Source organism: Schistosoma mansoni, chromosome 7 (assembly GCF_000237925.1).
Source record: "Schistosoma mansoni strain Puerto Rico chromosome 7, complete genome".
Taxonomy (NCBI): domain Eukaryota; kingdom Metazoa; phylum Platyhelminthes; class Trematoda; order Strigeidida; family Schistosomatidae; genus Schistosoma; species Schistosoma mansoni.
This window is the reverse complement of record NC_031501.1, coordinates 3,762,298-3,788,117: the sequence shown is the minus strand read 5'-3', so window position 1 is coordinate 3,788,117 and position 25,820 is coordinate 3,762,298. Positions and strand designations below refer to the sequence as shown.

The 25,820-nt window shown below is 34.8% G+C and overlaps 2 protein-coding genes across 2 annotated transcripts in view; one reads left to right on the top strand and one right to left on the bottom strand.

Annotated features, from left to right (window-relative positions):
- Positions 1-212: 212 nt before the first annotated feature.
- Positions 213-8,538, top strand: Smp_165750 (putative cysteine dioxygenase; the record flags this gene model as incomplete). The annotated part of the gene is made up of 5 exons (XM_018798638.1): positions 213-448; positions 2,011-2,138; positions 3,782-3,922; positions 5,902-6,082; positions 8,374-8,538. 4 exons carry the CDS (start codon positions 213-215, stop codon positions 6,069-6,071), a joined length of 675 nt encoding a protein of 224 aa, XP_018653560.1. The 3' UTR covers positions 6,072-6,082; positions 8,374-8,538.
- Positions 8,539-14,452: 5,914 nt separating this feature from the next.
- Smp_165740 (putative cell adhesion molecule) overlaps positions 14,453-25,820 on the bottom strand; it is a gene marked incomplete at its 5' end in the record, with an annotated part of 47,552 nt that continues 36,184 nt past the window's right edge. Inside the window, 6 exons of the mRNA XM_018798637.1 lie at positions 14,453-14,748; positions 16,657-17,003; positions 21,801-21,845; positions 22,381-22,509; positions 24,691-24,800; positions 24,978-25,060. Coding sequence (XP_018653559.1) covers positions 14,641-14,748; positions 16,657-17,003; positions 21,801-21,845; positions 22,381-22,509; positions 24,691-24,800; positions 24,978-25,060 — 822 coding nt within the window. The 3' untranslated portion in view covers positions 14,453-14,640. The remainder of the gene's footprint in view (positions 14,749-16,656; positions 17,004-21,800; positions 21,846-22,380; positions 22,510-24,690; positions 24,801-24,977; positions 25,061-25,820) is intronic.

Here is a 25,820-nt window from a genome sequence, read left to right as displayed (position 1 = left end):
ACCCATGTATGATAGACCCATCCATAGTTGGTGTTGATTTATGGAATCGAATAATAATAAGAAAAAAGGTATCACATGTTGTTATGATGATGTTTCTATGCAGATTCACTATAAATAACCGTTATAAAACTTGATTTTTTAGCGAGAACTCAACTATTCAACATCATTATATTCAATACCCTAATAATACTACTACTACTTAAATCATCAATATGAGTAGTACTGAATTAACCATAATGAAACAATCAAATAATAATAATATTAATCTATATCAATCAAATCATAAATATCAATTACCAAAGATTAATACATTGAATGATTTAATTAAAACTATCAGAATCATCTTTAATCAAGATCATATTGATATTAATGAAGTTAGTACAATATTAAAAGATTTTGAATGTGATTTTTCAGAATGGAAAAAATATTTATTTTTTAATAAAACAAAGTAAGTTATTTTTATTTATATTAGAAAGGGGAGAGGGTTTGTGGAGATTTTTAGTAAGGTTTTAATCGTTGAGATCATGGAAAATCTGGAAGCATTGGATGACTGTTTCGTCCTATTGTGGGATTCCTCAGTGGCAGTGTGAATCCACGATCTCGCATTGTGAGATTTGAAGCCAGGACCTATCAGTCTCGCTCGCGAGTGCTTAACCTAGTAGACCACTGAGTCGGCATCTAATGGTGTTAATGTTTTACTTCAACCGATCCACGAAATTGAGCGATACATCCACCATTGTCTTCAGTATGATACTATCACACAACAGACCCGGTTGAAATACACTAGTCACTGCTTCTCGCTAGAATTCCAGGAAATACTTCTTGAAGACAGTCACTAGTGAGCATATGTTCATTGATATCAGAAGGGTTTTTGTGGATATTATAGTAATTTTATAGTTGAATTTATTAGTCAACTGAAGCTAGACCACCATGAAAAATTTGGAAGCATCGGAAGGCCGTTTCGTCCTATTGTGGGACTCCTCAGTGGCAGTGTACATCCACGATCCCACCTCGCGAGATTCGAACCTAGTGCTTCCAGGTTTTTCATGATAGTCTAGCTTCAATTGATTCATGATCTCAACTATTAACTTATTTATGTTTAAAATTTATTTGGATTTTACAAGGAGTTTTAGATCATATATCAATTTTAACCTATATGTGTAATCTGAATTTCATCATAAATTGATATCACCATGAGAATCGTGGATAGTACAAATTCACTATCTTAAATGGTATTGAAAACGTCACACAAATTGCTCACAAGGAAGAAGTTAGTACAAAATCACTTGAGTCAGAGCCAAGTAGCCCATTTTATCATTGTTAACATGATCTTCAACAAATATCATCGAAGAATTTCAATCTTCTTCATTGATTTGTTTGACTTCATGAAATTTATTCTTAAGCTGATCATAAGGAAGCATACAACTGTTACATAATCAGGTTTGTTTAATACTGATGTGATTCTCATTTCGAAAGAGCCATCAAATTCCGAACTCAGGGCTTTAATTAGGTATCTTATTCGCTTTCTAAGACCTATATATGATCATATGTATACAATGCTAAGCAATAGTGTTATGGGATTTGAATCGACAACTTCATCTCTGTGCTAATGTGGTATGGCGACTCGAACTGATTTACGTACGTACGAAGTTCTACGTTGTGACTGACTGACTGAATAGTGTTATATCCCGCAGAGAATAATGAACGGTAACTAAACAGATATTCTGTAATCTCGTTAACAATATTCTGTGATAAAAAGAAGGACTTTTCTCATCAACTATATGACTAAATTCTGATTTTACTTAACATACTACTTACCTATTTGTGGTCAGTCACCATATACCTTGCAAACCTACTTGCTTATGGATCAGATTCCGTGTTGCTTCATAAATGATTGACTTTGGTATTCATAAAAATTGAAGTTTCGATAGCAGTTATTCGTTTTTCGTTAACAAATCTTCATTCTTCTTCTTCTTCTTCTTCTTTTCCATAAATACATAAATATGATAGATACACACGTAATTTAATAGATGAAGGCAATGGAAAGTATAATCTTTTATTATTATGCTGGAGTGAAGAACAAGGTACAGGAATACATGATCATGCTGGAGCTGATTGTTTTGTCAAAATTATAAAAGGTAATTTTTAGGCGTTTTTTTTCTTCTCGATAAAGAGGTCAATCATAAATTCTATTCTACTTTTATATTTGAAATTTTGTTGAATATTCTTTATACAACTGTATCACTGAATCAAGGTTATACACATTTTTGAATCTTAAGTGTTAACTTTTCACATGATTTATTGATTTCAGCATTTGTTAACTAACAAATTCTGACGATCGTTAGAATTAGGTCAGGATTAAAACAAAGTTGACAAGCTCAACGCTGTACGCTGTTCAGTGATTCAGCTGTTAGACAGTTATCCACCTCAAGCAATGGACGGAGGATTGTGTAAGATCAAGGATTGATGGAAGTCAGACATTAACACCGTTGCGTGGTTGCTGATTGATATAGAGGTTAAGCGTTCATGCGCGAGATCAAATGTCCTGGCTTCGAGTTCAGTGTGAGGGACCGTGAGTACACACTGCTGAGAAGTCACGCAATAGGACGAAACGGCTATCTACTACTTCCCTTGTTCTCGTGTAGTTACGGTTTATTGATATGAGTAGAATAAGTAAATAAAGGTTTTCTGGATAGATTCCTAAGAATAATACACATCATAGATTGGCATCATTAGATTTTACTATACAACATGGATCACAAAGTATGAATAAGCCAAATCAATTATTATCTTTATTTATTCCTTACTTAATTTCATTCCTTTACTAATATCATTGTTGTTTATTATACTAAGGACCAATCTTTACTCAGTCTCCTCCTTCTTACGGTTTTGTAACATGTAACAAGTATGAATCAATACAATCTACTTGAACTTAGTTTTACGTTGCTATGGTTCACCAACTGACTATTTGTCATATTCGTATATAAGTGATAGGTTGATGATTAAAGCATTTCAATTTCAATCATCGTGTTACAGTTTCATGATCAATAGCATAGTATCACTAATCGATGTGTTTTATGGTCCGATTCAGTCGCTCTTCTTACTATAGGACAAAGCTGTTACACAAAAAAGAAGACTAAAGTTATTAGGAACTGAAATATAACGTATATAAATCATAAGTATGCATATACGATTTTCCTTTAGATCCAGACATGAGCGAACAAGTTGATACCTTGACTAAAGGAATAACTGATTTCTTCTTCCGATGGCGTACCTCATTCATGATATCTCACCTACAGTTTGACTTTAAAGTGGCATATAAGCATAGCTACATGCCATGTCTACACTCTCTTAACCTATCAATAACCCATACATAAAAGAATATAACTTTAAATCATGTACATAAAGCCATACCTAGTACATTTTGAAGAGAACAAGAATAAAGATTTAAGCTGGATTGTTTTATGGATTAAAACTTTTTTCATAGTTGAAAGCGTGAGTCAATTGAAACTAGACCACCATGGAAAACATGGAAACACTGGACGGCCGTTTCGTCCCATTATGGGACTCCTCAGTAGCAGTGCGCATCTACGATCCCGCACTCGCGAGATTCGAACCCAGGACCTACCAGTACTTCCAGATTTTCAATAGTGGTCTAGCTTCAATTGACCCACACTTTCAACTATGAAAATACTAAATTTCCACAAAACCCCTTCTGATAATTAATAAAACTTTTTTATCTATCTTAATTATTAACTAAGTGTTCAATCTATACATCTAGGTCAAATAAAAGAAACTATTTACGATTGGCCTAAACACTTCAATCCAGAAAATTCATATAACTCCACCGATGAAACTAATTTTCCATTAGTGGTAAAATCAGTGAATGTACCGAAACCTGGTGAAGTCACTTACATGCATGGCAAGTCGAATGTTCTTTTTTTTGTTTGAAACTTCAATAATCCGTCATATACATTTTACGGTAATTTAATTTCGATATCAGAATGTTCTTTTTGTAAAATTTGATCGACCAACAGAAGGAACAGTTTCATTGTAATTGCTGACATCGATTAGTATGAACAAATTGTTACTTGTAAGATGTTTCAGATAGAAGGGTTTAGTTTGGTAATTAGCTTCCAGTATATTCATGTACATGAAATGTTTGAAAAAACATATCGATTCTAGACATTCTAAATCCACGACTTTTGAATCATGACTGGCAGTAGAATACCAGATACTCGTTTTGTCGTATCTGAGACTAGTCGCAGCTAGATCTATCTGCATCCGTTTTGATGTCTATACTGGGACTTCAACCCATTTCAAACCCTCCACCTGGTTACTTACTGGGCTCCAACCACTTACAAGCTACTTAGCTGACATCACTTACTGATCTTAGTTGAACAATCACTTAAAAGCAGGAATCACTAGTTTAACTAAAATTTAACCGATGTATTAACTGTACAATCCAAAAATCTCTATTAACCCTCCAATTGTGACTTGAGAATTGGTTATAGATATCCTTAAAAGGGATAACGAAAATGAGAATAGCTGGATTCATATATACCGCATTAGTTCACCGGTATTGAAACTATGTAGAGCGAAACAAGAGCAAATGAGACACTTATGTGTGACTATACTCTCTGGGTCGTTCATGTTGTATCTTTTTTTATAGCGTCACAATTTGTTCATTAACTGGGCTCTAGCGTGTTGTGTGTACTGTGACAGAATCCTCAACATCTGTTGTGGAAAACCAGGTGACATTATCTTAGATTGGTTTGCCTTCAGATATATAGATGTTTTTGGAGAAACTTAAGTAATACAAGTACTTGTTGATTTATTAATAATTGGAGTTTACATTTTCCTATAGAATATCAACATTAGGATCTTGGTACATCCAACTGATGAGTTACAAATAAGACGAAATTCAGAACATGGGATCCACTGCTGAATATTATTTTAAGTACTATAGGATTTCAGTTCATCAGCTTAAAAATTTAATAAGCCAATAGAGAATGACAATACAAACCTGAATATTAACTACATGAAACTACAGATCCTTACAAGTAACGATGAAAACTTCCACCCGGTGGTTCACTGTTAAGAGGTTCGAATTAATCAACTATCTCTTTTCAAGACATTACATTCAAGTAACATAATACGCCATTAGATAGTAGTGCACACCGACCAATCCGAACAGACGTAAACTATTGCTCATCAACTACACAAAATTATTTTAAATATTAAAAAGGCACGAATTTGATTAAAATCGCAGGGACATCCCCATAATATGTAACGTATCTTCCAGTCTTATTCCATTAAACATTTAAAAATTACCAACAAATGATAACGGCTGACAATTATCTTGATGTGGTGTATATGTATAATCTTTACATCTTCCATAACACTAGATCTTATTTAGGTGTCACGGAAATTTAAAGATTTGATATTACTAGAATAAGAGAGTTTATAGGGATTGTAGTTATTTCATAAGTTCAATTATGAACTGATCTTAGCCAGACTACCATTGAGAACCGAGAAGCACTATATGGTTGTTTCATCTTATTGTGGAACTTATCAGAAGAAGGCGCCCACTACCTTATCAAAAAGTCATGAGTATGCATAGACGATTTTCCTTTAGATTCAGACAAGAGCGAACAAGTTGAGACTTCGAGAACGCCTGAGACTGGTAGGTCCTGGATTTGGATCTTACGAGGTGGGATCATGGATGCACACTGCTGTAGGAGTCCTACAATATGACGAAAAGGCCGTCCAGTGCTTCCTGGTTTCCCATGGTGTTATGTAATTGTAATTATTTATCATTTCAAGTTCAATATATTTTCTTAAACTATATTGGATAAAAGTTTAGTTATCATTGGTTTGGTATTATATTTATTTTTACAGATAAGGTTGGAATACATCGTTTACATAATCCAAGTAAAACAGAGACTGCTATTACATTACACTTGTACTGTCCACCTTATACAGAATCTATGAATTTTGAAGAGTCTACTTCAAGGACAAATAAAGTGAATGTGATAATTCATAGTAAATATGGTAAATGTATCGTGTAATAAACAAATAAGTAAGTGAATTAAAATTCTTTTCTTTTTTTAATAATCTGATAATTTGATAAAATTGGAATTCAAAAGGGGTTATGTGGAGATTTCAGTATTTTTCATAGTTGAAATCATGAGTCAATTGAAGCTAGACTGACATGGAAAACCTGGAAGCACTGAACGGCCATTTCATCCCATCGTGGAACTCCTCATCAGTGCGCATCCACGATCCCGCCTCACGAGACTCGAACCCAGGACCTATCAGTCTCGCGCGCGAGCACTTAACCACTGGACCACTGAGCCGGCTGATATCCAACAGTGTTCATGTCTAACTTCAACCAATTCACGAATTTGAGCAACCGCTCACCAATTGTCTTCAGTGAGTTGATATCTCACAACAGACGTGGTTGAACTCCACTCGTTACTGCTTCTCACTAGAACTTCAGGAAATATCTCTTGAAGTCAGACACTAGTGAGCAGGTTTTCTATGGTGGTCTAGCTTCAATTGACTCATGATTTCAAAACTATGAAAAATTGGAGTTGATCAAATGAAAACATAGAATTAGTTTAGAAATTCATAGATTATTTATCAGAACCATGTTGACAAAATACAAGATTCTAGGTTGAGAACCAAGAAGTTGTAAATCTATGATTAAAGTTGTTCAATGAATGACATTAGCTAAATTCGTTCTCAATTAAGTAGATGTTGGCTTGACGTTGGTTGACGTTAAAAAACGTAAGAGTGTTCAATACAAGATCTGGCACTAGTTTGTTCTATAACTGTTAGTTTGACCCATATATTCGCTGAGGTTCTTGAAATTGTCGTCAGGAATGTTTTGAGTTGTTATGTGACAGCTCAGTATACGACACAGAAAATTCCTGAAGACTACTAAATTTTCACACAAAAAACGTAATGAAACATACTACTATTAGTAAGTAGTGTGATTAAAAATCATTTATCACTAATCATCCTTGAACTTAAATTCATCGGATGATGTTAATCGGAACATTTATTATCACTAATCTAGGCATACTTGAGTGGTTAACCTATCATAAACTATTATATTCTCGCATATTTTATTCAGCTATGTTACCAAGGTGAGAAAAAGTCTAATTATTGATTATCAAAGAGCATTGTTTTGACATTATGATGTTTAGCGAATTTTTTGAGTGGGATTAGTCTTATTTTTATCCAGACTTACCATCTGTTGGTGATTCAAATACACATTTGTTTAAAACCAAGATAAAAAATATATTCTCCGATTTGACTATCCAGATTATGTTTGATACACTATATAAAGTCAATCAGTATTGTTGTATAATTTCAGGCATATAAAGTAATTATCAGAAGGGGTTTTGTGGAGATTTTAGTGGTGGTCTAGCTTCAACTGACTCATGATCTCAACTCTATATAAAGTAATGTTCAATTTCCTGGTTTTGAATAGTTATCTTATCAACGATAATCCATAATACAGAACTAAACAATTCAAGGATCTCTACAACCCTTCTACGCTAAAAAAAGACTATCTTTATTATCGGTAAAGATTTACAAACTGTTATGTAATTATCAGAAGGAGGGTTTTATGGAGATTTTAGTAATTTTATAGTTGAAATCATGAGTATGCATATACGATTTTACTTTAGATACAAACAAGAGCGAACAAGTTGAGACCTCGATACCGCGCGAGACTGATAGGTCCCGAGTTCGAATCTCTCGAGGCGGGATCGTGGATGCGCACTGCCACTGAGGAATCCCACAATAGGACGAAACAGTCGTCCAGTGCTTCCAGGTTTTTCATGGTGGTCTAGCTTCAATTGATTCATGATTTCAACTATAAAATTAGTAAGATCTCCACAAAACACCTGATATTGATCAACATATGCTCACTAGTGACTGGCTCCATGAGGTATTTCCTGGAGTTCTAGTGAAAAGCAGTGACCAGTGGAGTTCAACCAGGTCTGTTGTGAGATAATAACACACTGAAGGCAGTGATGGACGGTTGTTAAATTTCGTGGATCGGTTGTAGTTAGACATTAACACCGTTGGATGCCGAGTCAGTGGTTCTAGAGTTTAGGCGCACGAGACTGATCGGTCCTGGATTCGGATCTTGTGAGGTGGGATCATGGATGCGCACTGCTGTAGGAGTCCTACAATAGGATAAAAGGGCCATCCAATGCTTCCATGTTTTCCATGGTGTTATATAATTGTTTTTTAATGAGTAATTTAATTGTATTATTGCTATTATCCAAATTATCATTTACTTCATATGTAATATCTGTTCATGTGTTTTCTTCTTTCCCCATATAACTTTTATAGAGAACTAAGAAACTAAACTTAACATTATGGTTATTTGAAACTGTATTACCATAATTTGAAATGTTCATTTTTGAAAAAAAACCTCACTTGACAACTAGAAATAAAAATAATCATTTATGAATAGACTCATTTCATCAATATTGTAAAACTATTACTTATGTAATTTGTTCATATTTCTTAGTCATTAAAAATTGTTATTTATTCAAAATACTCTGGAATGTTTCTTTGTTTGTAGTATTGTTACGTCGCGAGATTATTGCGTTGCTAAATATTGCGTATTGCTATAAGACTACACGAAATTCTACCGGTTGACCAAATTCAGATATCCTAGTACGACCCCAATACTGTTCCCCAACCTCCAATAAATCAGAACACAGCCATTAAGTAAGAATTGTTTATGGGGTCAGTAGCAGGTCAAAAATGATTTACAGACAAGGCATATTTATACAGTTAAGATAACTATTAACAGTAACCAATGGAAAGGAAGGACACGTAAAGGTTATAATTAGGACAACTCAAAATTGACCAATAGGAAAACGACACGTGGAAGTCATAGTTCGGACAACTGTAAATAATGACCAATAGGAAATAACATGCGAATTATGTGAAGAGTCTGAAAACATACCACTTTACATTCGAGATAATTTTTGGGATATTCCTGTGAATATCCTAACAAATATATTCATACAAAGTTTAACAATTCAATGAAGTCAGAAGGGGTTTTTATGGAGATTTCAGTATTTTCATAGTTGAACTCATGAGTCGATTGAAGATAGACCACCATGGAAAAGGTGGAAGCAATGGACGGCTGTTTCGTCCTATTGTACGCTGAACGGTTGCTCAATTTTGTGGATCGGTTGAAGTAAGGCTTTAACACCGTTGGATATCAGCCGGCTCAGTGATCTATTCGTTAAGTGCTCGCGCGCGAGACTGGTAGGCCCTGGGTCCGAGTCTCGTGAGGCGGGATCGTGGATGCGCACTGATGAGGTGTCTCATAATAGGACGAAACGGCCGTTCAGTGCTTCCAGGCTTTCCATGGTGGTTCAGCTTCAATTGACTCATGATTTCAACTATGAAAATCCAATGAAAGTACACCTGTTATGTTGAACTGAAGGAGAATACAAATGAGAACAACTAAATGTAATTGAATACAAAACTACAGAATTCCTTAGTAAAATCTGACAACCATAAAGTAAATACGTTATTTGCAAACTATTCATTCAATCAGTCAGTCAGCTACAACGTAGGATCAGTTACATTCATGCATCGGTCCAAGTTGCCATACCTCGTTAGCATGACAAGATGAACACCGAATTCATAGAAGTAATTAATTTAGTGGTGGTAATATATAAAAGATAGGTTGTATATAAGAATATAGTGCAGAAAAAAAGACAGATATGAAGCAATTTTAATCATAAAGTTTAATGGAAGACAAAGAGTGTATACACCTACACCATTGTGATCGATTATGAGACATGTCACACACAGTCTCCAACCATTGGTTACGATAGTCACGTGGACCCCAACCAGGAAGTCTACATCTGTCAACATGGCTCAGACTAGAAATTAGTGACTTCAAGCTCTGATATCACGTTTTGGTTTTGCCGCCCCTAACTCTCTTCCAACCATCCCCAATACTAGTCAGCATAGCGTTTCGTGGTAATCGGTGTTCAGGCACACGTAACACGCGGCCAAACCATCTCAGTCGATGAAGATTCATCACCTCATCAACTGGTTTACCATCATTCCCTAATACCCTGTGTCTAACCTCACTATTGCTACTTACCCGATGTTCCCAGCAGATGCTAGCAATATTTCTCAGACATCTGTGATTAAATACTAGTAGCTTACATGTATCTTCTACTCTTAATGGCCATGTTTCACAGCCGTAAAGTAGAACAGAACGAACTGCTGCGCAGTATACTCGTCTTTTGATTGATAGACGGGTATCCCGTCTTCTCCATAGGTGATGTAAGTTGGCAAAAGCCGAACGAGCCTTTTGAATCCGCGCTGAGATTTCATCAGACACCAACCCATTAGGGCTGATCAGACTTCCAAGATAAGTGAAGCTGTCGACGAAACTATTTATTAGTTATCTCACACTTTATAGTCCCTTCATTTTCATATCAATCACTCATTGTTCTCGTTCTCTTCACCCTTTGATCTTCTCAATCTTCTGCCACGAAGTATTCCACTTTCGATTGGTGATACATATATCTATCGATATCAGTAGCACACACCACAATACGATCAATAAGTTAGACGAATTCTCATATTCGTAGATTAATAATCAAGATACATTATGAATAATAAATCATAGTGAGTGACGTAACTAGGTTACTTTTGACACTATGGTAAATGACTATAATTTATGATTAGAACAACAACTAACTAACTAATCAGTTCTGTTAACTAACTAAAGTCAGGAACAGTAAAATCTATTTGTCTAGAGTTCATTTTGTTTACTGCAACTTATCAGGTATAATAATCTTATACAAATCTTCAGTAACACCTCAGTTTATCAACGATGCTCTTCGTTGAGATATTTCTAAAAATGTTTTGTTTACAGCTAAATATTTGATAAGTCTTGTTGATTGAACGCTATACTCGGATCCTAAGCTAGTCTCGTAACTCCCAAGCTAGAACTACCCAGCAACTTGAACACGAGAGAAAAGGCGCAAAATATACGAGTACTTTACCCCAAAGGTTCATTTATGTACAGAAAATATAGGGTTTTTATAGTATTTTAGAAGTCCTTAGGTTTTCCTGAAAATTCTAGAATACTACTAAACATAGAAGCAGTGTAGTAATCAGCCAATCAGAACCTCCACATGTGACTTTTCATTTTCTAGCAAAATTTCTAATCAAACGCTGATTGGATAAAATGCTTCCTTATGTTTCCTGAGCTTGTCATATCTATTGCGAGAAACTTTCAGGATCATCCCAACAATATTTGAATATATGCTCCCTTAATTTGGTAAAGTTACATATTAATGGTCTAACTCAGTAGTTTGAATTAGTTGAAGTTGACTGCCTAAGAGATGCAAGTATCTTCAAAATAGTTGATACGCTTGAATGAAATAGCAATAAAAGAACTAAGTCAACAGTAACGACAGACGTTCGTTAGCGAAATCAAAGAAGAAACTTCGAACTTCGCGACATTTAAGTTCTAAAAATGAAGTTAAGCGAAGAGTAAATTTCTACTGCTGGAATTTATGTTTAATCACGTCAGTCTCCCAATAAATTAACGAACTATTCTCATTAATCTATACTATAATTCTCAAGCGTCACACAGTGTGGATAGATAAGACGGGCCTGATCAAATCATCGTATGTATTGTGGTGTGTGCTACTGATGTCGACAGATATAAATATTATGTATCATCAATCGAAAGTGTAATACCTGGAAGCAGAAGATTAATAAGATCGAAGAGAATGAAAACAGAGTAATTACTGTGGAAAAGAAGATTCAATCAAGTCTGAGACAACTAATTGACATTTTGTAAATAAACAATTTACAGTATAGTTGTCAGATTTTACTAAGAGATTCTGTAATTTTGTATTAAAATACATTTGTTCCCACTTGTGTTCTCGTTCACTACAGTATCACCGTTGTAATAGCAGAAATGCCTTTGTAGTATTTAGAATGTTTAAAGTTATGTAGAAGAATGACAGTGATAGTGTTGAATGTACAAAACGCTGAATTTTTCCTATGTAGAGCGTATATAACACACGAATCAACTCTAACTAGTAATTACTAAACGTGACTACGAACAGGGAGGGGAAATCTCAACAAACGCTTTGCATCTTTCAAAGGGTTCTACAATATGGAATTTTATAGCCACATGGACGAATAAATATTTCTATTTCGACGTGTGTAGCAAACTTCAGTAGTTACTTGTAAAAAATATCCTACATTTTTCACAAACCGTTCATCAATAATAACAGTTTTCGATTTGTCAACGTTTCGGTTATTTCAAGAATCATTAAACCTCATCCACATCCCGAGAATACTGGGCGAATGAAATATTTTCTTAGTAGCTATCATATACTATTATAATATGATAATAAGACAAGTGACAGAGGGTATGCTATCAAAAGACTGGATACTCCATTGATACGGTATATAAACTGGAGATCACGTTATACCAGGTGCCCAACCCACGATCAGTAATGAATAACTAGAATGTGGGCTTAGCGATACTTTGTTCAATACAATTACATGCAGTTACTTACTCCGTAGGTCCACAGTAAAAGTCAATAATAGAAGGAATATGGGATACATGATTCGTTCCTTTGATAACTTATTGACTAGATGTATCTAGGTAAGGATGGCAAATCGATTGTTGAAGTAGTGAAACTTCATCAGTTGAGATGGCTGGGACACGTGTTACGTATGCCCAACCACCGACTGCTGTGACGAGCGATGTTTTATAGTGTAGGAGTAGGTTGGAAGAAACCTAAGGGCGACCAGACCAAAACGTGGCACAAATGCATGGAGTCACTGACAAGTGGACTGAGCAATGTTGGTAGTTGCAGATTACCTGGTTGGGATCCGCGAGATGATAACAACAGATGGTTAGAAACCTTGAATGACATGGCTCAAAATCGTTTGCCATGGCGAAGGTGCATCCACTCTTTGTGTTCTGCCAAATTCTAATCTTCTGAATTCCTCATGTTCCTATCCTTTTTCTCTTTCCAAATTTATTTCACTATATTATACTCCTTCAATAACATCGTCACACCCTAATCTTTCACATAATACTTATACTCTTACTACTTCTACCAATATGGGATTTGAATCGATAACTTCATCTCTGTGCTAATGTGGTATGGCAACTCGAACTGATGTACGTACGTACGAAGTTCTACGTTGTGACTGACTGACTGACATTTTAGTGTTGATAGTTACACAGAGATTCAGATATAGTACATATCGATTTAAACACTCAGCACGTTACCTACTAGCTTGTGTAACAGGTACGATTTTTAAATCATTAATATTAAACATTTGAATTATCTCGTTGTTTATATTTACCTATAAACCATAATTAATTGATTAACCGGTTTATAGAAATTCATATAGTATGTCATAGAAACAAACGAACGGAAATTCATTTTTAAATGGAATAATTTATGATTATTATGTACATAAATGTAATGGAAACACAAAGCAGAGATAAAGGAAAATACCGATCATCATCATCATTACTATTGATGCATATATTGTTTCCCTTTCAAAAGAATAACCATTTCGTTTGGGAAACAAAAAAAACAACAAAAAAGAAAATGAAATACAATACAAAGTAAACAAGAAACATTAAGACGATGAAGAGTGGGTGGCGGGGGGGGGGGTTGATTAAACAAGGCAAATATACTATGAATAGTAACAATACAAAAATGGTCATGGTCTCATTATTCAAACATCACTTTTTTTAAAAAAAAAAAGGAAAAAAAGATAAACTCAAAAAAAGCTGTATTAGTAAAATAAAAAAAACCTAACGAGAGGATGGAAAACTCAGGCGATGTTCAACAGTTTTTGTGTAATACACCTATACTACTTATCTTAAAATAAGTAGTAATAGAAAACCACCAAAAATGATGAGAGAAAAATAAATGTCATCCGAACGGACAGTAAACAAAAACACAACTTCATACGTATCGAGGATAATCGATTTAAAAAAAAAATAGATACCTAGACAGGAATTGAGTAAGGGGTAGGATTAAATCTGAAAATAGAAAAAGAAAATACCAAAGAAACAAAAAATCGGGAACTATATCACTTCCATCATCTATCTTTTTTACTGGAAAAAGTATTATGAACTAATGATTATGTTGTAAAGGAGAGACTAGAGAGCAATGAAACTGGATAGTAGTAGTAAGCTGACAACCTCAAAACAGATACATTAATAGATGAATATCATAGATGTTGATAAATCAAAATAAGTATGAACAAGAACGAGTATAATAAATATGTTGAGCATATACATTGAGGTACTGTTGTACTCTAAATTTATAAACGTTTTGATTTACATCAACAATTATGTCACACACACATATATAGAGAGAGGGAAGGAAGGAAGAAAGAAGATAATCAAATATGGTATCTATATCATGATTGAGATTGTGTATAAATGTACAAGTAACTTATCACCATCATGATCCCGATTAAAAATAAAATGCAATTTGAAGAAAATACAAAAACAACCCTAACAGTTACAACGATTACATAATAGTGATAATAATGTTCATATATTTGGTAGAACTATTAACAATTAAATTCTTCTTGAGCTATAGCGCTAAGATCTTTCATTAAACCTTCTAAATTAGCCATTTCTTGTGTAAGTTCTTCACTACTAAATGCTTTTTGAACACCCTATTCAATAAATTGAAATGATAATATGTAATAGATTATAAATATACACACATATAATTCAATAGTTAAAAGAAAAAAGAAAATATCAGTTAGGAACGATAATTCAATGAAGTAGGATAGTGAATGTTCTTTTTCTTTATGAATTAACGCAAGCGGAAAAGCGGAGACCCGACTGACTACTCCCCTCTGATGAAACCAGTGAAGATCAAGCTAATCATCTACTCTATCTTAATTTTGATTAGCAAGAAGAGAAAGGTTAACTTTGAATCGAGAGCATGATTGTGGTGATAGATAAAGATTTACCTTTTGTGTCTGAACAGACTCCGTCTGGAAGGGTCATAAGGTTCGGCAGGGGTGGGCCAGAGTGTTGGCTATAAAGTTTACCGTAACCAGTGCACAGGGATTAGCACTGAAACTGCTTGTAATATGAGCGTGAAGTGAACACATCGTCTACGACGACTTAATTGTATAATGATTTAAGTGTTTGATATTCATTTAATGGTCGAATCCACTGGGACATGGACTGGAATGATTGCATCTAAACCCAAATGTATCCTACGGAGTGTATGGGTCTCAGACTTTCTGTTCTAAACGTGCATACAACGTATATTTATGAGTGGAAACTTCTACGCCTATAAGTACTTAAGAGATGAGTCAACTTGTTTGCGCATTCCACGATTAAATGTAACGCATACCAGAGACCACACCCCACCTATGACTATATGTGTATTGCTGGAGTGTATTTATTGCTGAATGTGAATTCAAATAAGTGCATATACAACATAGTTGGGAGAAAGTCCCACGTTTCTCCATTGGTGTACTCACAAACAGCTCATCAGCGCTTTTCGTCAGCATAAAAGCTTTCATAAGTGATAAGAAAGTGTGGTGTAGGCCAACATGCGTCCGTCTGCACTATGCAGTGTGGGTAAGGTTGAACCCCATACTATTGATATCACAATCTCTAAATACACATAAAGACCCCGATGTGAACCAAAATAAATACGTTTGATTTGTTTTCTCCAGTAGTCAGTCTCACTCTTTACAAGGTTCTTCTAATTTCCCAAAGGGCCAATAGGCTTCTCCCACTATGTTGGGCGGGAATAATTAACTAAATATATGAACGAAGAAAAAAATATTCTTTTCAATAATTCCTGGTCAAGTTCTTCAATCATAAACCCAAATTCATATTTCAAACGTACTCTTCAACCAAACATTTAATTTAATTTCGAATAACGTTATTATTCCTCGCATCCCATGTCACATAAACTTATTCTGATAATTATAATCCCTCAATTTTAGCGAGTACATAAACTAGATACACTGGGTCAATTAGACATAGGTCAAATGATAAGTGAAAAAATGCTGGTGAGACCATGTTACTTGACTTTACTTTCGTTAGCAAGGAATACATGCAATCTTGAGGGAACTAAAGCGTCCCCGTGGGAATCGAATTCAAATCACCCAACTTCACAGTTTACGACATAACTACTGAGCTATTCAGGCAGTGACTGATCACTTGTAATACTGAGTCATTAAACTTGACTGATCACCAATGCCACGTTCATTCATTCCTCAGCTATGGTGATCGAATTTTGTCGACCAATTAGCAGTGTGACTACCACCAGTTACTGTGACTCAACATCTCATGAATAGGATTTTTGAAATTAAGTGATCGGAGGTAATCGGTAGGAAAGCCTGAACCTACGTTTAGTCCTGATTGCCACTCATCAGCAATGTGTACCTATAATCGTAATGGGATCGATTCGCTTGAGATTAAATATTTCCCGAGACAGTTTCTACAGCGAATTCAACTAATTTTTACAAACTATTCAACAAGGTTGTCGATCGCAGTTACATAATATTCACGCACACTAAAAATGGCAGAATTCCACTTCAGTAGTTACTAACCTCATGTTCACCTTCAACTCCATTGTGATTTCCAATTACAGAATTACGATTAGATCCTTGTTTCACCTGTGTCATTGTATTGTTATTACTATTATTATTACTACGACTCATCAAATTCTGTTGGTCTGCCACAACAGATTCATTGGAATATAAATCAGCATTTCGCTCATTTCGATTTGAATTAGGCAAAGGTCGCCGTCTAGGTGATGTTATTGAACGAGAACCAGTTGTTCCGGATGAAGAACGTTTCGATTTAGGTGTAGTATGTGTATGATTTACAGGACTACTAATGTACGCCTTATTCCGCGAATGATCATCTCCATTAACAGGTAGAAATTTCTGAGTTACTAAAAACCATAAAGCAAAGAAGATAACATCGAATGTAGAAAAAAAGATTGACGAATTCAACATTTTACGAGAAAACTTCCATATCACTTGTAAAGTCTATTAATGTTTGTTGGTAGCTTTCGGAAATTTCTCGGCATATTATTAACCTTTGTGTTAACTAATTAGTAGACTAATGCAATCTACTCATTTTTTCTCGTCAGTAATCAGAAGTTAGACAATTAAAAGTCCAATAAAGTAATATGAAGCAAAAGATAGTTATCTATGGAGTCATATACAAACAGAGCAACGGGAAAGATGTAGCGGAAACCAATATAACAGAGAACATAAATGAATAGAAATTTACGTACATGTGGGGGTAAATGAGAAGTGTATTCTTCAATATTTTGACTGTTGTTTTTAGTAATGCATATCTACAGTTTCAAACACTTCACTTTGAAAGAATACTCAAGGTATAATTGTGTCAGAAAGTTTAGACTTTTACACAAAAAAAAAAACTAATAGTCAATAATGACTTTATGGACTGCCACTACCTGGCTAGATCTACGTTTTCTTCATAATTTAAGTCATGAACTGACAGCAGTTTGTTGAACAATGAAAACTAGGAGACAATAGACAACGGTTTTGTTCTTGTATGAGATTCCTCAGCAGTGTGTATCTACAACTACATCGAGGATCGGATCCAAGACCGTCGAATCTAGCAGTGAAGGTCCAACTTTAGGGCACCGAGTTGGGATCCAATGGCAGTTATCCACGAATAGAGTTTCAAAATGAACATGCAATACAACGCACTGATCAAAATAAACTTATAAATCATTAGATAACAGCTCAGTGCTCTAGAGTTTAGGTACTTACTGAAGGATCCGATCTCCTGTCGGACTGTAGATGAGCGCTGTAAGGAGTACAGTGTCTCCGAGTTTTCAATAGTTGTCTAAATAAGATCAGTAAGTGATGTAAATCATAAGATTTAGCAATCTCCACAAACTCTTCTTACGTCCCTTTTTGTAATTTCATCTTATTTCAAACAACATTCGAAAGCTATCAGTTAATTGTTAAAATACCCGACTTTCAACCATAGCGTTGTAAGTTTAAAGTCAGCTCCACTTACATAGGTTTAAACAACCATATTTTATCCCTACCCTTCATGAATAGATTATGTACTTTGCAGCTGACTGTAAATGAATACTGAGTTAAAACTCTTCGGTGTCTACAACAATGTCCCATTTATCCTGGAAGTCATATTAGCAGAAATTAAAAATTCTTCATCAGCTTCCGCAAACTTGTGCTAGCTGTGGTGAGGGCAAGCTATTTGTCTTTATCTCACATAGCGAGTACTATATGCAGAGGCTTTTTGCATTTTAATCTATGACTGTAGAATATAGTTTTTGAAAGTAAAAATATACCTAAATTAAAAGTATATGATAACAGATGTTAACCCAAAGATACACACGGTGGAACACTCGAGGAGGCAGTGATGTCGAGGTGAACTAATGTTGATAAGATTGTGTAACAGTATCTTATAAGAGAACTAACGGGGGTAGAGAAACCAAGATATAACATTAGTACTAAAATTAGTTGACTTTTGGTTTGAGTTATGTTGGTAGATGCATACGTTTTGGTTGAGATCTGACCAGTGGTTGAAAACATTATATGAAGTGGTTCAAAATGGATTTCAGTGGAGCATATAAGTCCATTATTTATCTTTTATATAAATCTGAACTTTAATGTTATCACGTTTTGGTTTGGCCGCCCCTAACTCTCTTCCAACCATCCCCAATACTAGTCAGCATAGCGTTTCGTGGTAATCGGTGTTCGGGCATACGTAACACGCGGCCAAACCATCTCAGTCGATGAAGATTCATCACCTCATCAACTGGTTTACCATCATTCCCTAATACCCTGTGTCTAACCTCACTACTGCTACTTACCCGATGTTCCTAGCAGATGTAAGCAATATTTCTAAGGCATCTATGTTGACGTAATGTAATGAGTTCAGTTGATGAAAATTGATTACATGTCCCAAACATTCTCTCTTTAACGATTAGGTTACGTTGAAATTCATTCATGCGTACAACATAAACCTATTCATTCCAAAACCGAAATAATTTAGATTGACTTTTAACATCAATCAATATAACTGTATTCAATTCATGAAGTTATATCTACGTAGAGAACTATTTCTTTTTTTTTATACATACTATTCTCCAACATATTCACATTCCCATAGTTCATTATATTAGTTACTCTCTCACTCTCTCTAAAACTGTGACAAATCAATCAAAGTTTCCATATATTATAATCTGCATAGAAATACAGTATTTCTAATACTGACATTCATACGAGACCGGATTGTAGAAAGAACAAAAAAAGCACAAAAGATACATTGAATTCGAAACCAAGACTTAACATTTCAATTACTTGAAACCGAACAAAACTTATGCGCACTATCCCTATTATTATTATTATTATTATCTCCTTTCCATGTCAGACTTGGTTAGACAAATAATCAGTTTTTAATTAAGAAAGAACAAAAAAAGACTTTAAGACTAGTGGTAGCTAAGATAAACAACAACAACGACATTGATAGTATATTTACTGTACAAAATAAAATGTTCTCTGTTTTGTTTATTTATTTTGTAATGGAACTGGAATTGGTTCTCACCCCCCTGTCACAACATTATTCATATATTGACAAACTGTTCCATCAGTTCACCTCTACTGAAAATATCTGGGTATCAACTGTTGCTTTGTATTATTGGATAAATGTCCCCCTCAAAACAATCTAGAAACACTTCAATCTTTTGTCAAACAATTTAACCCTATATGTATAACATTGTATTCTTTATCAAGCTATTAAACTGGCATACACTCTGTAATAATGTTCAGAATATAATTTGTTTCCTTTTAACATTATAAACAGCCGATAAAACAAAATAATAATAATAATAATGATAATAATAATAATAATTTAACACATTCCTACCCTAATTTACAAACCAATGACACACCGGTTAACCGTAACACAAACAAGTCGAATGATAATAATAATAATAATTTAACACATTCCTACCCTAATTTACAAACCAATGACACACCGGTTAACCGTAACACAAACAAGTCGATTAATCATAGACAATAAAGTTTGAAATTGATTTATAGAATACAAAACAGGATCATAATGACGATATATATATATATATATATATATATATATATATATATATATATATATATATATATATATGAGTTAATGTTGGTGAAAGCTAGAATATCAAGACATAATGAAGGGATTATATTGTGAAAAAGGGGATCTTTAATCTAGTTCATAATGGTTTGGATCGTCCTGCTGTTGATATTTTAACTGGAATTTGATCATTCTTGATTGATATATGTGCATTCCGTGTGGATTTCCTCAGTATACCTCTTATGAAAGCAGTTTGCACAGAATAGTCAGAATGTGGCTAGCAACAAAACCAGGGGTGTGCATTTCATCCTATTTGATTATCTAGATTTAATAGCTTGGTGCATTACGTGTTGGCGTTTTGAAAGAACGATACTGGGGTCGAGTACTGCAGTGAAGATAAACTCTGGGATGCAGGTACTTTCGGATGACGAGTCCTAAATAGAATGAAACGCACGTCCTGGATATCACTGCCAACCACATTCCATCTATTCTACACAAAGCGGATTCCTAGAGCTGTTAGAAATATGAGGTTACTTTTCACCTCCCGGTTGCCCACACAGTGAAAGGATATTTCTTATGGAAGGATCTGAAAATGGAACTAGGTTATTGGTAATATTATTAACCTGGAAGCGTGACCTCAAAGCCCAAAGAAAAGCTGTTTGAGGCGGTCACATAAGATCCTTCTGTGAGGATTTTGTAATGTATCAGCTTCGTGCTCCAAAAGATCTACGGCACGAGGCGGAAATTCGTGAGTTAAGGTGGTGTGTAACATTTTTAGAGTCAACCTTTCCTAACCCCCTCCTTGCGTTGTTGGAAGGCAGCAATACTGCAGATGCTGGTTGCCTGAAAGAAACACTTTACTGTGATCAAATATCAGCACAGTAAGCAGTCCGACTACGCCCTCGAAGCATGAGTTTGATATTTTTAGTCTTACAGTCCCCTAACCAACTTGCCTGACATAGTAGAACCTATCGGAACAAATATTTCAGCCAATATAACTTGATCGGATCATTGAGATAAGCAAGCCCGACCACCATGCCAAGATAGCTACAACTGGAATGACAACTCGAACCAATGTGCATATGCACCAGATTCTATCCTGTGTTTGACTGACTGAGTAACTGTTCAATATAGAGGTAGTGATCAAAGTAGAAAATATATTATGTAGTTGAAGATAGTTAATAGGGAAAGTTATCAACCTACTTTCTGTGGTGGTTGATACTCATCGTCATCCTCGGTAGGATTACCAAGAGAAGATCCATTAAAAATAAATTACTAATGATGATAATCAAACGGTGATATGCAGAGTTAGTTCGAATGGACTACATACTGTTGCAAGGCCACAAACATGGTAGGCGATGGATTCAAGTATGAGAAACCTCTGTTTAAATTATTTCAGTAGCCTATATCTACACATGAATTCTAGATATCCCTACGTATTCTCTGAAAATGAAGCTTCCTATTTACAGTTTTTATAATCTCCTTAATAAATCGCATTGATCCAAAGGCTAGTGAAAAAGTGTACACTGAATTGGACCGTAGAATATGATGAAAAGTGATTAATGAGCATAATAAGCAGAAAAAGACAAACCAAAATGACTTTTTTTAAACTTACAATCATTTTCATTCACAGAAGTTGATACTCCTGGCCCGATATCTTCTATATAATAGATAAGAGAGAATGAAAAATAAATCTGTATGATGTGTGGAAGCGGGAAGAAAGAATGCACGCTTCGTGGAATTAATTGAAAAAAAAACACACCAGCAGCAAATATTTCAAAATGTTAGCAAAACAATCGTTTGTTTCTGCCTTAATATGCTAACGGGAAATTTCCCTATTCGGTGGTGTTTCATACTCTGAGTTGGCTGGTTTGTGATGATGTTGTTCAGAACAATAAAAGCTCCACGACCAATTCATCCAGCCCAAAGAACAAAACTCCACCAAAATCATTCTCATGAGCCATAAATCTTCACCATTTCTAAACCATATGATTTATTTTTTATTGAATAAAGAATTGATTCTTTAGTGACTAAATTACTCAACCTTTATAATACGTAGATTATGCTAAATATTCAAGTACCCAGTATATTTAAGTTCTCAATATCATCCTGAAAGCATATTAAAGATATTCATTTAAGATGAGAAAAATTCACTTCAACTTTGACCTAATTTGGAGCAAACTGTTCTGTATTACCTGAACTTGTAAATGACATAATTTCAGCTGCATTTACTCGAGGTGTATTCACATTGACAAATCCTGGTTGACCAACAGTTGTATAGGCGGATGGATTAATTACATGAGCATATGTAGCCACCATTTGAGCTGGAAGAAAAATTTTTTAAAAAACAAAAGAGCCATGAGATGAAGGGAGAAGAATAAAATGAAAAAATTAAAAAGATAATATTCTCTTTAACTTGGTCCCAAGATGCCCTGGTACGGTCGAAATGCTCTCAAACGGCCACGCGTATACAACCTCTGCCAGGGAAGTCCTACTCACTGCTTCTCGCACCACGGATGTTGTTTACGAAATTGAGAGGACGAAAAGCAAATGTACGGCGCTTTAACCGGGTTGGTGGACACGCAAAGTCCACCTACGAGAGTTGGAAAATCCTCATTCCAAACCAATGGTGTACATGGGCTCCAGTATCCTGAGGGAACAGATGGCGTATGAACCAATCGTTGGTCACCGGCTACAATGGGACTGCATCTCCTCACGATGCTCCACTGTCTTGTGGATCAGATCTTTAGGTCAAAGGCTCGGGGTGTGGCCCCCTAAGAAAACCACCTGCTTCAGTTTGGGCACCTGGGCAGTATCACAGCCCTCATACAAATCAAATGAGATTTATGTGGCGCATATATATCTGGTACCTCCTCTTGTACCAATATTTATGTGTTTAAATAAATAAACTCTTTAACTTGAAATGTTAAAGATCATTTTACTGATAGATTTGTGAAGATTTTATTGTTTTTCTAGACAAAAATTATAAATACAACCTTCAAACTAATAATGTAACTTCTTCTTTTAAATATATTTCTTTAATTGAATAACTAGAAATAACTCGACAATAAAATAGTTTTTCTGTGACAGAGAGTTTATAGATGAATGTAAAGGGTGATACTAATTTTGTTGAAATTGAAATTTATGGGTAACTTTTGGAAGACGCTAAAGTGAACTTGAGAGATATCAACTACTTACTAGGATCAAAAAAAGGGTTATAGATTGGTGTGAGGAATAAAAATGAGGATTAAGAGTTAGAAGATAGAATTACAGTTGGAGTTTTCTTCACGAACTGACCTCAGCTATAATGCCTAGATCCTATTTAGTCATATAGATGGAAAAATTTCGCGTCAAAATTCAAGACTTCCTATTTTCGATTTCATTGGTTCGGCTATACATTATATCCTTGCCGAAATTTCCCCTAACAACACAGACACTTTTACTGATAATTACGAACACAGAATCTGTCCAGTTAATATACACACTTAACTACATTAGAGGTTTTTTGTAGGACTTGAAAGAGACTTAAAATCCTAAAAACGAAATTTAAGGATTGGTAATGTTTTGGTGGAAATGTTTGTGCATAGGTGTTTAGCAAAAAAGATTACAGATTGAGAAGAAACTTGCAACGATGATGAGACAGTTTAAGAGGATGATTTTCTAGAAGTTCCCAGAAATGTTCTTGATGTTTTTTATGCAAAAGTTGAGAAACGTACTTTCTAAACGCTTTCCAGTGCCGAGAAGTTTTCTGTTCTTGAACCCCTGTCAGATCACAGAACACAGGAAACATGAAAGGAGATTTACGCCTAGGTTTCGATTGCCGGTTGCGACATTTGTGGAAACTCTCATACTAGAATGAGACAGATGTGCATTGCTTCCAGATTTTCAGAGGTTGTCTAACTTAGATAGGTTCTTGATCTCATTAAGACATAGGTCTACTGAATCATCACGATACGTATTGATTTGCCAACTCCAAGGTTTCTCCCAACCCACTTTTACGCTAGCAAATATTGTCCTTCGAAGTGAGAGTTGGTCAGTCATATAAAAAACTTACCCCAATCACATCAATAAACGAAGATTTATGGTGCTATCAACTTATTTCACACCTTTGCCTAGAACTCTATACCTAAAGTTTACAGCGCTCACTCGGTCAATTCACAATACACGAGCAATAACTTCGAGAAATCTATGATCAAAGACCTCCAACCTACGCATATTTACACCCAATGTTTTACAATCATATAGCAATATAGAGTCGATTACTGCTAAAAACATCCTCTCTTTTTTATTTGCAGACGACCATTTCACCTAAGTCACAAATGAAGCAAGTTAGTGAACGTAAAGCGAGTCTTATAAATCTATGTCGGAGATTATTTTAATCGAAACCAACTCTGCTATAGTAAAAGATAAAGAAGTACAAAATATAAAATGATAATTTGAACCAGGAAAATCAGTAATCAAAAACACATATACACATACACACAAAAATAACACTTCCTGCTTACACTGATCGATATTACAAGGTACAGGATATCTTGATGATGATTGTCCAGTGTAGACCATATGAGGTGGAGGTTGAGGAGAAACTATCGATGGAAATCGATCTGTTGGAATTCTATTATTCAAATGATGATCATACATAGATGTAGTAGGATAATAGTGTACTAAATAATTGTTCATATTATTATGGTTACTACTAATACCATTATTATTGATACTATTTGATGGGATAATAGAAGGGATTAGATGATTTGGATAGCCGTTAATTGGAATATTGTTATTATTGACTGACGGACGTGAAGGAATGATCATAGGATTAACTATATTTGGAAATATTGACACTGCTGGATAAGAATAGCCCAAAGTTGGATCATTCTGAAATAGAGAAAATAATAGTGAATAATTGTACTGATGATAGGCTTAAATTATTTTTTATTTGCAAAAAATAATAACAGTACTATGTGATATTTGATTGTTCTATGAAACTGAATTATTGTGTAGATTGAAGATTAAAGAAATAAGTGACGATAGAATATAGCTTTACGTTGTCTAATCATTGGGCAGTGGCAAACATCATTTTTGTCTAGTCACTTTGAGCTGCTGATCGAATTCTATTGACCGAGTTGCAATCAAAGTCACTAATCTAAGTGACACGATATTGAATATACTATATAATGATGCTAAATTACTTAGAACTCGTCAACAATGCGTATTTATAGTCTTGAACGCACTACAATATTAGTATGTGAATGACTATTAGCGTTGTTTGACAGATATCTAATCTATTCAAGTTCCTATTCGTTGAGTTGTATAACAGGAGAATCTTTAATCGTTTATAAATAGAATTTATTGTAGGCTAACAGGAAACTCCAGTAGATATGATCATTTTCAGCAAGATTTGACAGCAAGACATTATTTACACGAGTATCTGGCATGATCTGTGATACAGCAATCATCAAAATAATGTAAATAGTTCAACCAGAAAATAGACCACAAGTAAATTTCGATCAGATTCTCTAATTGATTATCAAGTATCTGGAATTTGAAGTTAATTTAACTAATATAATCAGAAGGGGTTTTAGGGAGATTTCAGTATTTTTCATAATTGAAATCATGAGTCAATTGAAGCTAGACC